The 14,413-nt window shown below is 34.4% G+C and overlaps 1 protein-coding gene across 6 annotated transcripts in view; it reads left to right on the top strand.

Annotated features, from left to right (window-relative positions):
- Positions 1-14,155, top strand: part of CEP170 (centrosomal protein 170) — a 100,423-nt gene extending 86,268 nt beyond the window's left edge. For 4 of the 6 annotated variants that reach the window (XM_065632926.1, XM_065632922.1, XM_065632924.1 and 1 more), the window contains 6 exons: positions 715-892; positions 2,267-2,434; positions 2,742-2,830; positions 8,977-9,070; positions 10,126-10,177; positions 11,832-14,155. In XM_065632926.1, coding sequence (XP_065488998.1) covers positions 715-892; positions 2,267-2,434; positions 2,742-2,830; positions 8,977-9,070; positions 10,126-10,177; positions 11,832-12,118 — 868 coding nt within the window. In that variant the 3' untranslated portion in view covers positions 12,119-14,155. The remainder of the gene's footprint in view (positions 1-714; positions 893-2,266; positions 2,435-2,741; positions 2,831-8,976; positions 9,071-10,125; positions 10,178-11,831) is intronic. The other 2 variants (XM_065632927.1, XM_065632925.1) reach the window with 1 other exon arrangement.
- The last annotated feature ends 258 nt before the right edge of the window (positions 14,156-14,413 follow it).

Here is a 14,413-nt window from a genome sequence, read left to right as displayed (position 1 = left end):
CTAGGCAAGAGTAGCACAAGCAGAGCTAGGCAAGCTTCCTCCCTGTGCTGAGCAGAATACTGAGCAGAGCTATTTTTTTGATGTGGCAGATCAGAAGAAAGGAAAAGGAATCTTCAGCTGAGAATTCAGGTGTATTTGCTTAGTGCTGTCATATCCAGGTTTTGACAGGCATGTTTTGTTTTTCCGACTAGAAAGCCTGGCTTGATTAAATTTGAGGATTTAGGGTACTGGTCTGGAATTTCAGACATGTAAGCAGCTTGATCTGAGCAAGCCGCAGGGCTGCTATATGATCAGAGGTCCTGAAGAAGTTCTTTGCAAGTAGGTAGACTGTAAACGTGTTCTGGACATTTCAGGTTTACTGCATGTTCACAGGTCATTTGTGCAGTATTTTCAGCACATTTCCAGTGCACCCCATATATTTGATCTACTGCATGTTGCACACATCTCTGCTTGGGAATCCTAGAAAGAAAACAAGGATGCTCTGTCTTTTGAGATCACCTTCTACCTTCTTCCCCTAGAAAGGCATGTTATTAAAAGCTTCAGTTAAAATTTTCTTTTATGGTTCTAGAAATAAACTTCACATTTAGAAGGGCATAGACATTTTCATAGCAAACTTATCAGGAACTAGAACTTAGAAGTTCAAAGGCTGCAGGTTGGGCTCTACTGGTCCAGAAGTATTTACAGGGGAGAATGTAACACTCTCTTTATTACTAGGATCAGTCAAGATCTGGCTCTCATCGCACGGGAAATCAACGATGTAGCAGGAGAGATAGATTCAGTGACTTCATCAGGCACTGCCCCCAGTACCACAGTAAGCACTGCTGCCACCACCCCTGGCTCTGCCATAGACACTAGAGAAGAGGTAGGAGATCTTCATGGAGAAATGCATAAGGTTCTTCCTTTTCTTTATTTCTTTTGCTTTTAGCATTTTGCATAGCCTTTTTTAGTTATTTCCGCTCAATCCCTATGCATGCTCTCTACATTGTTTTTTGATTTAAAGTTCCTTTACATTTCAACAAACAACCCAGAAATTATCCTATGAACACAGCTGTCAAAAGGATGCATACTATCTCTTTTTTTTTTTCCACGAAACACAGGACAAGATAGTTACTTGTTTCTTGCTTGTCTGAAGCCTTAGATACCATTGGGTATCTAAGTGCATACTAGTGTGCATGCACAAATATATATAAATGTATATACATTTAATACTTTGCATAGCTATTAAAAACAAAAAAGTCCCTTTTTTCACGGGTGGCATTAAAGTTTCGTCTTCTGAACACTGAAATACTTAGGTGCCATTAGTCAACAATAACGTTAGATTTTTGTTCTTAATAACATTATCAAAAACTGCCTTGAAATAAGTTTGCCTTGTGCTTCTAATAATTCTTGTTTTCTTCGACTGTCTCTGGTGCGCTGCTCCATGAATATATTGACTAACTTGTTCTAGTAACCATCACAGGTCTAATGCTGGTGAACATGTTAATCTGAATTTTAATCATAACTTTCTACCATATTACAATTTATCCTAATATGTTGTAAAAGTTTATTGCATTTTTTTCTTCTTAGTATTCCTTTCAAAATGTGTTTATTCATTTTTGCGTGCATAAAGTTTGGTTAAAACATAAGTTTACTGTGTTTAGCATAAAATTGTCTTTTTCTGTGGGAAAAAAAAAAGATATAAACACTGATAAGAAATCTATGTAACTGCACTCACATAGATTTTGGTTTTAGTTCTTATGGATTTATGGCTGAACTTTAAGGAAGTGAAGTGCTCATTTTCTCAGGTCCAGTTAGACCACTCTGATTTTCATATTACTAAAAAATCACTTTCTTAAACTATTGTACAGTGTGTACATACTACTGCAGGTGGCAGTATCTCCTTTGAGTAGGTATAGGTGTTTCTGTAACATTATGAATAATCTGGGAGAAAACCTAAATTTTATAGTACTGTACTTAATTCCACAGATATTTTCCATTAATCAAAGGAATAAATTATTCAATACCAGTTTATAGGTAACTATTATGTTACATGCCTGTAAGCAAAATTTCTGTGGGGTAGTCTAAGTTTGCCAGGTATGTCTGGTATATGAAAAAAGAAAAGGTATTGTTGCATAAGAGATGCATCGTTTTATACTGTCCAAGGCAACAGGATGATTTTTATTTGATAGGCTTCTCGTAAACTGTCTCATAAGGGAAAAAAAAAATTAATCTGACCTTGCATGTACATAGTAGGTATCATAAACTGCATTTTTCTTTTACCCCCCAGTTGGTTGACCGAGTGTTTGATGAAAGTCTCAATTTTAGAAAAATCCCTCCACTAGTGCATGCCAAACCACTGGAGGGGAATGGTCGGCCTAATGATCCTAGGCCTCAGCTAACAGATGCACTTGATCCCCCAACAATTACCCGCAGAAGGACTTGGAGCAGAGATGAGGTGAGTACACAACAGGATTCTCTCTAGTAATGTGTCTATTTTAAGCTTTTCCTGTTGTCTCCCCACTTAAAATTCTAGGCACTATTCTTTCTTTCCTGCCTGCAGCAGGTAGCATTAATACTGGAAAAAATATTTGTGTATCATTTAATTTCCAAAATGTTTAAATATGTTTGTTTGTATAGGGTACTAATTAAAACACAATTATGGTTTTTTAAAGTTTAAAAAAAGCTTTCAAAATATATAGAATTATTTGTATTTAATTCCCATTAACCTAATAATATGCTTTTTTATTAAAAACTTATTGCAGGTTATGGGGGACAGTTTGCTGTTGTCCTCAGTCTTCCAGTTTTCTCGCAAGATAAGACAATCCATAGACAAAACAGCTGGCAAAATCAGGTGGGTTTGTAAAAATTCTTGTTATTACTGAGAATGTTCTGCTCTCATCAACAATGTATAATACAGATAAAGGAAATGTATTTAGTAGCAACTTGTGTTTTAAAAAAAGCAATGTTGCCTATGGTGGGCTTTTTTAGTGTTCAGAAAGATTTGGGATGAATAATTTTTCTATTATTGCTTGTGTGTATTTCACATTATGCAAAGATAAATATCAGCGAAGTTTCTATGGACAGAACAATATCCTTCATACTTCCAGCAAAGGAGCTGTTCCAACACATGCAAATGTTGTGCAAAATCTACGTGACCTCTATGCAAGTCTTGTAAAACTCCCTTCCTTAGAAGATAAGGTTAAAATGTTGCTGAACTGTAAAACCAGGCCCTGTACGTTTGTCAAGTTGTTGTAAGGATCACCTGGGCTAGGAAGAAAAACAAGTGGTACAGAGGAGAGCAGTTGCAGTAAATCCTTCTGAAAAAGAACTTGCTCTGGAGACAATGTCACTATTGAGATCTACAACAACAGATGTAACCATCTGATGGTTTTAATTGAAAATTCCTGCATAAAATGTTATAGTAGCTAACAGCAAGTATATACGTGTCAAAAATGAGAACACGTTGCTGTACCAACAGCTCCATTTAACTTGAAAGAGTGAGTGTACAACCATTTGGTGACCACTTTGGTTGAGTAGAATAAACAAAAATTCTAAATACAAAGATCAGATTGTATCATTCATGTGTCCTCCTTCATGTCTTTGTGCAGTTAATAATTTAAAAATAGAGTATATTAAGAATAAGAAAGAGATTTGGCTGAACTGCATGTAGTTTTAGTTTGTCTAGGAAGTGTTAGATATTGAAATCTTAGGTGGACGACAGATCAGATCACAAATTTATTTCACCGTAGGGTGATGTAACTAGTAAAAGCAGCAAAATACTAACATATCTGAAGGTTATATTCTTGTGGGAGTACCAAAAAAGACTTGACCATAAAAATCAAGAAGAAAAAAATACATATATAAATTGGTAAAAACTATAGGTTATCTGCCATTTCTAGTCCTGCTCTTTCTAGTTAGGAGAGTGTCACTGAGTGAAGAATCAAGTCTTTAAAAGCCTCCAGTATATTCTAATTATTTCTGTTGTAAGGTTTTCTGTGTGTTGTTTTTACTGGTGGTTACAGGTAACATTTGCGAGTACTTTATTCCCACTATTTCAGAATGTGTTCTTGGACTGATATTAATCTCATTTCTCTTTTTCCAACTCACCATTTTGGGGCTACAGGATTGTAATGTTGGAAATAGGCCACTGGCTGCCTTTCCCTCTTTAGTTTCCCCAGATATATTCTTTTATGTATCCCACTATTTATTTGAATATCCTTAAACAAAAGACATAAACATATTTTACTATTTAAAATTTGGATGCATATGAGTTTGTGAAATGCAGGTGTTGTGCAATATGGTTACTCTCGAAAGCTGTGCGAAATTAACAGAGATCAACTTCATTATGCGGAATTTATTACAAATTTTGCGAAAGTTCACAAATTGTTCAAGTGTAATCAACCTCTGAATGCATGCTGTCATTTACTTGATCTCAAAAAAATGAGCAATTAAATACATGCAAAGAGATACTTAAGCATGACCATTCTTTGAAAGTCATTTTAAAAGGTGTTTGAAATTTGGATGTAGAAACAAAATATTACATGAAGTTATGTTTTGCACATAATTATCTGGGAAAATACAGTGACATCCGTGAAGAACTCTGCTTACCAATATATTTTTTTTCCTTTTAAAGATGCATCATTGGAACAAGAATCTTGCTTATTGACTGACTTATTTGTGGTAGGCATCCAGGATGCTATGTATCTTAAATTCCTCAGAAGCAGTATAGTAGTTACTCTTTCATTATGCTGATTTTTCTTGATGGTTGGCAGTTTGTTTTGTGAATATGTTGCCGGCACAGCTTACTTACTTACTTACTTGTTCACTTAACAGAGAAGACTGAGTTCAGTACAGTGAGTTGAAACAAATTTATATATGCAAATTCATTCTGAGAAAAGCAGATAACTATAAAAACAAGTCTTTTGCTTTTCTGATTAATATTCTGAGCTTAAAAGGTAATTTGGCTACATTGTAATGAATGTAATAATGATGATCATGTATGCTGTAAAAATAAAAGCATAGCTGTAAACTTTCTATATACCTGTAAAGAGTGTCATTGCATGTTTCTATAAAAACATAGTGGAGAAACTTTAATTAATAAGCAATTATTTAGCATATTCCCCAGAGCTATGATAAAAATTTCCTTTTCCTGCTACTCAGAATGGATTTGAATAATATGATGTTATTCATAATGTCACTAGTATTTTGAATCAGAAAAGCAACAACAGTTTTAGAATTGTTTTTAGAGAGCATATAAGGCAGCTAGAACCTATTACAGATTTGACCTTAGCTTTGTTTTGATTATGCAAGTTCAGCCAACTGGTGTGCTTCTATTCCTTTTACTGGAGTTAAGCCAGTTAAAATTTCTGCCCAGAACAGATACAATGAGAATCAATCAGGATTTGTCGAGCTAGCAGTTGTGTGTTTTTCCAAAGTACCTAAACCTGAGAAGAGAAATTTATAGGGGCACCAGTGAGAGTAAGCCTGACTGGGTGTTCAGAGTCCTTTCTCAAATTTTCTTGTTCAGGAATGTAAACCTCTCTCTGGAGAACACAGACAGTATAAGGCAATTACACTCCTTACAGATTGCTTCATACATATTAAAGAAATTGCATCCTTCCCATCTGGGTCCTAATGGAGAAAGACACGCTTCCTGTGAACGCAAACACTCTTCCTGCTGTTATATTTTAGTTGCAATAGCTAGCTTTACAAAAAGACCGGTTTCACTTTGGCTAAAGTATTATATTAAGAACACAAACATTTTCAGTCATTCTCGATAAGCAGATCTATCATAAAATAAAATAAACTCAAAACGGTCATGAAAATAAATTAATATGAGGATAAAAGGAAATATATATCTTTTTGCTTGACTAGTTTCTTCCCCAGTTAATTAGAGCTGCCATTTCTGTTTTCCAATTTATAGCTAATGTTCCAAGTTCCACTGAGTTAAGAAATAGGATTGAGAGAAGCCTTTAACACTGTATTCCTTGCCTGACTTCTCCCAGTGCTGGCCACACTGTTTTGTTTTGGGTTTGGTGGGGCTTTTGTTGTTTTATTTTTTTTCCCAAGTCCTAGCGTGGTATTCTGGTTGAAACCAGATTCTGGTGCCTGGTTCTTTCCTTTCACCAAATCCTCTATGTAGTTGTGATTTTCTTCAGGATAAAGTCATAGCTTTGTGTATTACTAAGTTACTTTTTTCTAATATTTCTTTATTCATTTATTCATTGTGTAATCAGGTTTTTTATCTGTTGGTGCACACAAAACTACATTATATTTTAAAATTCTGCAGCGGTCTTACCATGTATGCCATAACCCGTTTGTTGCTAAAAAATTACTGTGGTGGCTTCTCAGGAAGCAGATCTGCAGTTTGTTTGCTTTTCTGTCTTTTATATGTTATTATGAGTTTGCAGGAATTTTCAGAGATCATGGAGGAAAAGGTATGTAGGTTTTGAAGTGAGAAGACCAGCATGATTTAATTGGTGCTCTACAATGTGAATGCAGTGTTATTGGCTTGCTTTGTAGCAGGCAAGTACCTCTTCAGTCAGGGAAAATCTAGGCAAAGCATTCGAGTCAGTGCAAATACTACTTGTCAGTCTCTGCAGTTTGCTCTGCATCCTCCAAAGTGCAGTGAAAGAAAAATGGGGACTGAGAACAACCAAATGAGAAATTTCAGGCAGATTTACCCCAGGAAGTTAGACCGGGAATGGCAAAAGTAGAAAAGGGCAGGCATTTATAAATACGTTCTTTGAATATAAAGAGTACGGTTGGAAGGAGGAAGAGCAAAGGAGACAGAGATGAAGACCCCTGGGAGGTTAAAATGTACTAAATGAAGAATTGAAAAAAATGTTGTAAAAAGGGAATAGTCTGGCTAAAATTAGAGCAAAACCAAATTGCCCTGTCCACTTTATAGTGGAAATAATAACATTTTTTTAAATTACTGCTTTCGTTTTTTCCCTCTGTTTTTTTGAATAAAATGACCTATGAAATGGAAAGCTGTTGAATTGTAAAAGAGAAGTAAGAAACTATCTCTAAAATAAAGACTGAAAACACCACATACACAAGCAGAGGCATTAATCACATAGATGAAGATAGAAGTATTTTAATATAACATGAGCCAGAAGGTAAATGAAAATAACAGGAAGTGTCACAGCAACTTCTATATTTTTTCCTACTAATTCTGTTTACTGCTAAAGAAAGCTTTATTTCCATGTTGCTGCTGATTTCCAGAATAATATAAATCCTATTAAAATATGGAAAGTATATCTGTGTAACATTCTCCATATACTGAATCAAAATATTTCCCGGCCTTGCCTGTCTTGTTTTAGTGTAAAATCCAAAAAGGATTTAATTTGCTCTGCTTTTTAATTATTTAAATTCATCAGTGTCAGGCAGGTCCTAAATTTTCCATTGTAATTGTACTTTCTAGTGTTCGGGTTTGCAGTTTTGTTGCTTCAAGCTTTGCACTCCCTTCCAGAACATAAAAGCAATCTTGTCAGATCTCTGATGACCAGCTTTGTTACACGGTGATGGCACTACTTGAGGCCAGAAAGTGTGTCCCGTTTTCTTCACTGTAATTTTGATTACTTGTAATTTATATTTTTCTCCCCCAAGAAGCATGTATAATGTTTATTCTTTGTATGCTTTGTACTTTAATACATGAAAGTCACTTGCAGAAGTGTCATTTGCTTCCATCCCATGACATCATATTGTGAGAGCAGCACTTCCTCTCAGTGAAACATCTGACAAAACCATGTTCTGAAGCAGCAGTGGGTGAAGACCTCAAAGACAGAAGAGTTAAAGCTGCTTCAGGATGGGCTGTCTACAGACATCTATGTGCTGATAAGATAATACAGGCTGTACGTTTGGAAAAACTAGACTTTCTTGATGGGTTAATAATAGAGAGTGAGATTTTCTATAGGGTATAAGTAACTGAAGAAAGATTAACAGAAAAGCAGTAGTAAGCCTCCCAGATTTCTTTCAGATTCTTTGTCTTTATGAAGTGTAAGGTATCATGAATTTCCAGCTTAAAAAATATTTCCTCAGAGACCTACCTACACTAATAACGTCTCTAAAATGTACTACTTTTTTGGTTATGACTTTAAATTGGTTTGGTTTTTCGCTTAGCAGTTTTACTGCATCTATTTTTGTACTTCTAACTCTGAAATACCAATTAGAAAAGAAGTGGATTTGGACTCCTCTGTGTTATCATGGTGTCACTTAAAAAAAAAAATAAATTAGTAGCCAGACCTTAAATATCTGCACATTCCATTTTTGCTGTTGTTTTTCAGTTGTGCAAATGTAGAGAGTTTAGATGCTATTCATGATACAACAATGAAAACAAAAATTATTTATCACAGATGGGAAGCAAACCATTAAAAATGAGGAATTTCACAGTATGCTGTGGAGCTTTATAAATAATACAAGTGACTTATTTAAACATTTAATACAAGTAATACTTATATTAGTAAATCATGTATATACAGTTTGTGTGTTGAGACTTTTCAATGAAAACTTCTATGAAATGCATTTTCTTTTAATTTTCTGAGGAATTTTATTTTTCATTAAATTAACATAAAATACAAATGTAAAAGCCTTGCGTTTAGTTACTACTGTTAATCTTTCTCTTTTGTTTTGCAGTTGTTATACAATGCAGTGTTAATAGGGAATTCTCTGTGTACTATAAAATAGTTACTTTTTTTTTTTTAAATGTCTCCATCCTGGAAGAAAGAATCAGCTGTGTCTTTTCAACATTTTAAGCGAGTATTTAGATACAGAAACGGCATTTTAATGTCAATAATAGTGATCTTGCAGAAACCCTGTATGCTTCCCTGAAAATTTAAACTGTATGGTTGGATTCTGTCAGTTTTCAATATTTCAGATTTTAGTTTTATTCTGTGGTGCCTCTCCTGCTTTCTTGTATCAAGGATCTAATCTTTCACTTTCAGTTTATTTATTTTCGTCTATTTTAAACATATTGTTCTTGAATTTTTTCTCTAGAATACTATTTAAGGACAAAGACAGAAATTGGGAAGAAATTGAAAACAAGTTGCGAGCTGAAAGTGAAGTTCCTATTGTGAAAACATCAAGCATGGTATGAATTCCATTGGTTTGAATGACCTTCTGGTCTAATTTCTAAATAGTCAATAGAAGAATGTGCTATTTCAATGACATAAAGGCAAAAATCTTTAAAAGGTTTTATTTAGATGTTCAGTATATTTCAAGAATAAACCTAATCTTCTTTAATAATTGCAGAGACTTACTGTCTTATAAAGAAACAGTCTTAAGTAATTGTTCAGGGGAAATTCTCAGATCAGGAAAACAATAAAAAGGGTTCAGACTATGTACCTACTTATAGTAAAAGGTAACAACCACTGGTTTGAATACTGGATTACTTTTGAATTAACTTGTTTTACAATGTCAAAATTACTTTACCTACTGATTATTAATACTTAATATATAATACTTAATACTATTAATACTGATTATTAATATTTAGAGAAATAGTTATGTTTTGCTATATGTGAATGGAAATAATCTTTAGACACATTGCAATAAAAGCACTCCTCAATGAAAAGTAATCATGTTGATTTTGTGTGGAAGTGATAACTACAGCTCTAGTTGATTCATGCAGTCGTCTGCCCCTGCCTAATCAGGGCCATTTCTTGACCCAGCTGTGTGACAGCATGAGGGAATGGAGCATACATGTTGTTTCCTTGTACTCCTCTCCTCTGCTTCTAAACACAGAGTGCAGAGTTTGAAAAACATCTCTGCATGTGTGAGCAGGTGGAGAACCTAGCTACATTAACCCGTCTGGAGTGCCAAGCTGTTAAGAATGTAAATTTAGAGAGGCAGTTTTCTTTTCCGAGGGAAAGGTGGGAGAGGAAACTCCTCGCATACTTTGTACTGAACTGCTCAGAAGCAGCAAACACACTTCCTCTGGCATTGACCTGGCTGGCACTTCTCTGTTAGCTCCTCACAAGTTATTAAACTCATCCAGATTGATTTTTCCTGGAAGTATTAAGGGTGTTCTTGATATCAGGAGGGACAACCCAAATAACATATTGCAAAGGTTGAGAAGGGGAATTACTACTGGTAGGTAGTTTGGGTCTCTTTTTCCTTAATGAAATGGTTTTGGTTCTTTCCTAGGAAATATCATCAATCTTGCAGGAACTGAAACGAGTTGAGAAACAGCTGCAAGGTACCAATCTTGTTTCACTTTTCTCTTTTGTTGTTGCTTATTTGAAAACATTTTTAATATATGTCTATATACATGTATTATAATGAAACAAAGTTATCACATTTTATTAAATTATATTTACAGTATCAGTTATATACATTAATATCATGTGTAATTGCTGGCACATGTGGTAAAGAAGCATCACTGAATTATTTTAAAACAGGAAAGTGATGATATCCTGTCATATGGTTGAGAAAAGGCTCAACTGAAAGTTAAACAGTCCAGAGAATCCCAAAGGAATTATTTGTCAAACATTCTTAATAGAAATATTTTGTGGGTAAATACTGAAACGTAGGTGATAGAGAATCCTGAGATTGTGCTTTATAAAATAGTGTTTGCACATCAGTAATACCCTCATGTGTAGCACAGTTCAGTATAAAGAATGCACTGAGACCGTATCTATAGGAAATCTCAAAAACCCACTTTATCTGATACAATAAAATAAAATTTAGGATTAACTCTTGAAATCTTCCGTTGACACTACTGAATCCACTCTTTGTAATTGTGGAGCCCACAGACTACAAAATACAAAATTTACTTTGTTTTTCACATGTAAAGACTTACCGGTATGAAATGGAAAGAACTACATTGTGCTTACCAAGTCTGTTATTTAGATATATATTCCATTTATCAGAATGAACTTAAAAACTGAGTATATTTTAAAAAGAAGTTGCAGTCTTATTTATTGTTTATACTTTGTTTATTTTTTAATTTGGAGTGATCAAATGGTTAGTGGTCCATGCTTATATATCATCATTATCGTATTTGTTGTAAATTTCCTATATTTGTTATTTTTAGTATTCAGATTTAATTCTACAATAAAACATCTTTTTAAAAAGAATGTTTCAGGAGGAATCATTAACCATCTTTATAGACAAATTAGTATATGTTTCATGCTCAGCTATAATTTAAAAAATGTTAAATTATTCAAATTCTATTGTGTCTAGAGAACATAACACAGAAATACGGCCCAGAGAAAGAGGCCAAGTCATTTCCTTGTATATGCAGTGGTGTTCAAATAGATGTTAGTACAATTTTGGAAGTAAGATGTTCTGTTAAAAGTGACAATGTGTTAACAGTACAGTAAAATGAGATTGTACCTAGGTGCTTCTGTTTGCCCTCACTATGTGGAGGGAGAGGAACAATAAGTCCATTGTTATACATTAAAAAGGATAAATCATTGCTCTTTTATACAAATTTCATTCAGTCATGGAATTAGCTATGGGGGGGTGAGGTTGAACAAAGCATAATATAATGGTAATATTAGAGAAAAAGACCTTTAAAAATGACTAAAAATCCCATCTTTCAGTCCCTATAAGCTAATCATAGATGGTTTGTCATCTCTCTTTCCTGTACACACATCAGGCAGCGTTTAGTTTGTGCCGTTTCGTTTCATCTAAAGTTTTGATATATGTAAATGCTTTTAAATATACATATCAGCTACATATATGTTGGATACACTACTCCTTTGTAGTGGGTAGCGCACATAAAAGCTCATATCTGTCATCATAATAATAAAAGTGTTAGAAGAGGATTTTTGTACTTTTTACGGTAACAGAAAATCTATTTTTTACGGTTTCTTCCCTATCCCTGTTGTGTTTTCTTGACTGTTTAGCAATTAATGCTATGATCGACCCTGATGGTACCCTGGATGCTCTGAGCAACTTGGGATTCGCTAGCCCAATCTTGCCAGCTCAGTCGAAGATGAAGTCCAGTCCCGTTTCTCAAAGTACCCGCCCTCAAGTGCAGCCAAACTGCCAGCCTGAAGCTCGAGCTCTTCGACCCGCCGCCGTCCCTGTTGCAGCTGAGTTTGAGAATGCTGAATCTGAGTCGGATTTCAGCATACATTTCAATAGGTTTAACCCAGATGGGGAAGAGGAAGATGCCACTCTGCGTGAGTGACATCTCAGTGTTGATATGAATACCTTTCATGTGGAATGTTTAGGAAAAATGAAAAATTATAATATTGGGTTTATAATTTAAAAAAAAGAAAAAGGCTTGGTCAAACAGCAGTTGTTTTATTAAACCAGTTTTCTTTAACTGTGATGCTTTGATTGTCACACAAATCCTTGTCAAATCATAAAGATGCACATAGATACCAGTGTAGGAAAGCAGATTGTGGCAGGTTTGCCCTTTGTGGTTGTGTGCTTTGCGAAAGAATTATTATATCAGCAGTTTTCCCTTAATAGATTTATTTCTTTTGAAAAGCCATTGCAAGCAGCCTAACATTTAATGTTACTGAAACCCCAAATCTCTTTGCCAAGCTTCTGTAATGAATGGACTTCCTCCTCTAAAGTTACATTTGATTCTGAATTAGATGATTTATGCAGGAAACATTATCTGTGACTACAATGACACATTACTGCAAAAGGTAAAACAGATTTCAGAAAGCGTTCATTCTTGTATACAGAAAATCTCACAGTTCTGTGATTTCTATAACCTTGTTGCTGCATAAATTGTCTTGGGGATTACGAAGTTCACATATTGTGTTTGCACTAAGATTTGCTGGGAGTGACAGGTGAACATATCAATATCATCAAACAGCAAGCAGTGTTTTGGTGTACATAGAAAACTGGTAATACTGTACTTGTATTATCATTGCAGTGTTTTAATCCACTTTCTGAAAGAACTATTTGGCACTTTTTGATCTTCTTCAACTGTCTTTTTGATGTTAATGAAAGTAGAAGTATTTCATATCTCATTTCTGTCCAAATGTTTGTTGAAACTAGGAAACAACTTTAAGCATACAGTAAGATGGGACATTTTCCAGCATATTAAGTCAAATGGGCTCTCACCAATTCAAATGCAACATAAGCTTGTGGAAGAAATTACTGTTCCTTGGAGTGATCATGAGATGTAAAATTTTCTTTAGGGAAATTGGAAATAGAGTTGTCATAATTTGCTTGATTGATATAGATGCACTCCCAAGCAAATTATTTTATTTGCTTATGTATATTTTCCTGTAGTCTTGCTAGTAAAGCTGTCTCTGTCTTACATATTTAAAAGGATTCTGGAAGACAACTGCTAACATAGACATTTTGCTTATACCACTGAAAAGCAGGTCTGTTTAAAGTTTCCTATATAAGCCTATTTTCCTTATAAGTTGTCCCAGTAACTTAACATTTGGAAATAATAATAAAAATAAATTACTTTGTATTTCCAGAACACTGTAATTTGGAGGAGTGTTATTTCTGTTAAATGTAACTAATAGACTGGAATTTTCGTATGTTTGCATCAGTCTCTATATATTAAGGTTAAAGATACAGTTTTGCAGCTTTTATGAAATGGTCTTTAATATTTCAGCAATAATCCTATATGACATTTGTTTAAAAAAAACCTACTTTCTGTACACTTTTAAATTGTACAGGCTTTCAGAAGTCAGTAGAAGTTGGACCAGTTAATAAAAATGCAAAAACTTTTTTTGTAGAGATGTAAAAACAAAACCACTAATCTGTTGTATAATGGATTTCATATTTTCTTTAAAAAAATTAAAAGCAAACAGCCTTCATGTATGACTCAATATGCTCTGCTCAGCTAACCGTGGAAGCCTGAACTACATGAGTTTACAGAGGCCATGCGAAAAGTTTTAGAAGGTGCGGAAGGGCAAAAATAAATTGAAACTAGAGCTAGGTGTTGAAAACTGAGTGTACCAAACCATCACCATAGTTCCTTCTTTTGTTTAATGCTTGGGAACATAATTTTTCCGCAGACTCGAGTGGAAAGTAGGAAGTGGCAAGGAAAGATTAAAGGTGCAGGCTCTTCATGCGAGATTCTGTTTATGTTCTTTCAGGCGTTTATACCTTTACGTTCTGTAATAAGCATTTTGCATTACTATGTTCTTATTTTGTATGAACATGTTCTCCTTATTTATTTTTGTTACATTTATTATGTATGTTATTTTGTTATATGCATTTACAACTCCATTTTTAAATAAAGTGTTTCTGGAACTTTACGAATGTTGTGAATATGTCATTGAGAGCTGGGAAGTTCAGTCTTCCTGCAGTCTGACTTTTACTGAAATAGGAAATTTTTTTCATAAACATCTTTTCTTTGGAAGAAGTTGCATTATTGCCACTGCTGCATCTTCATTCTGTGCTGCCAGTATTGGCTCACTTTCCTGTACTCAGGTTCATTTCCACACTTGAACTGATTTTTTTTGTGCAAAGCTAGAGGCAAAAATAATCCAGTATGTCAGTC

Source organism: Caloenas nicobarica, chromosome 3 (assembly GCF_036013445.1).
Source record: "Caloenas nicobarica isolate bCalNic1 chromosome 3, bCalNic1.hap1, whole genome shotgun sequence".
Lineage (NCBI taxonomy): Eukaryota > Metazoa > Chordata > Aves > Columbiformes > Columbidae > Caloenas > Caloenas nicobarica.
The sequence above is the reverse complement of the archived record's forward strand: the minus strand, read 5'-3'. Positions and strand labels throughout refer to the sequence as shown.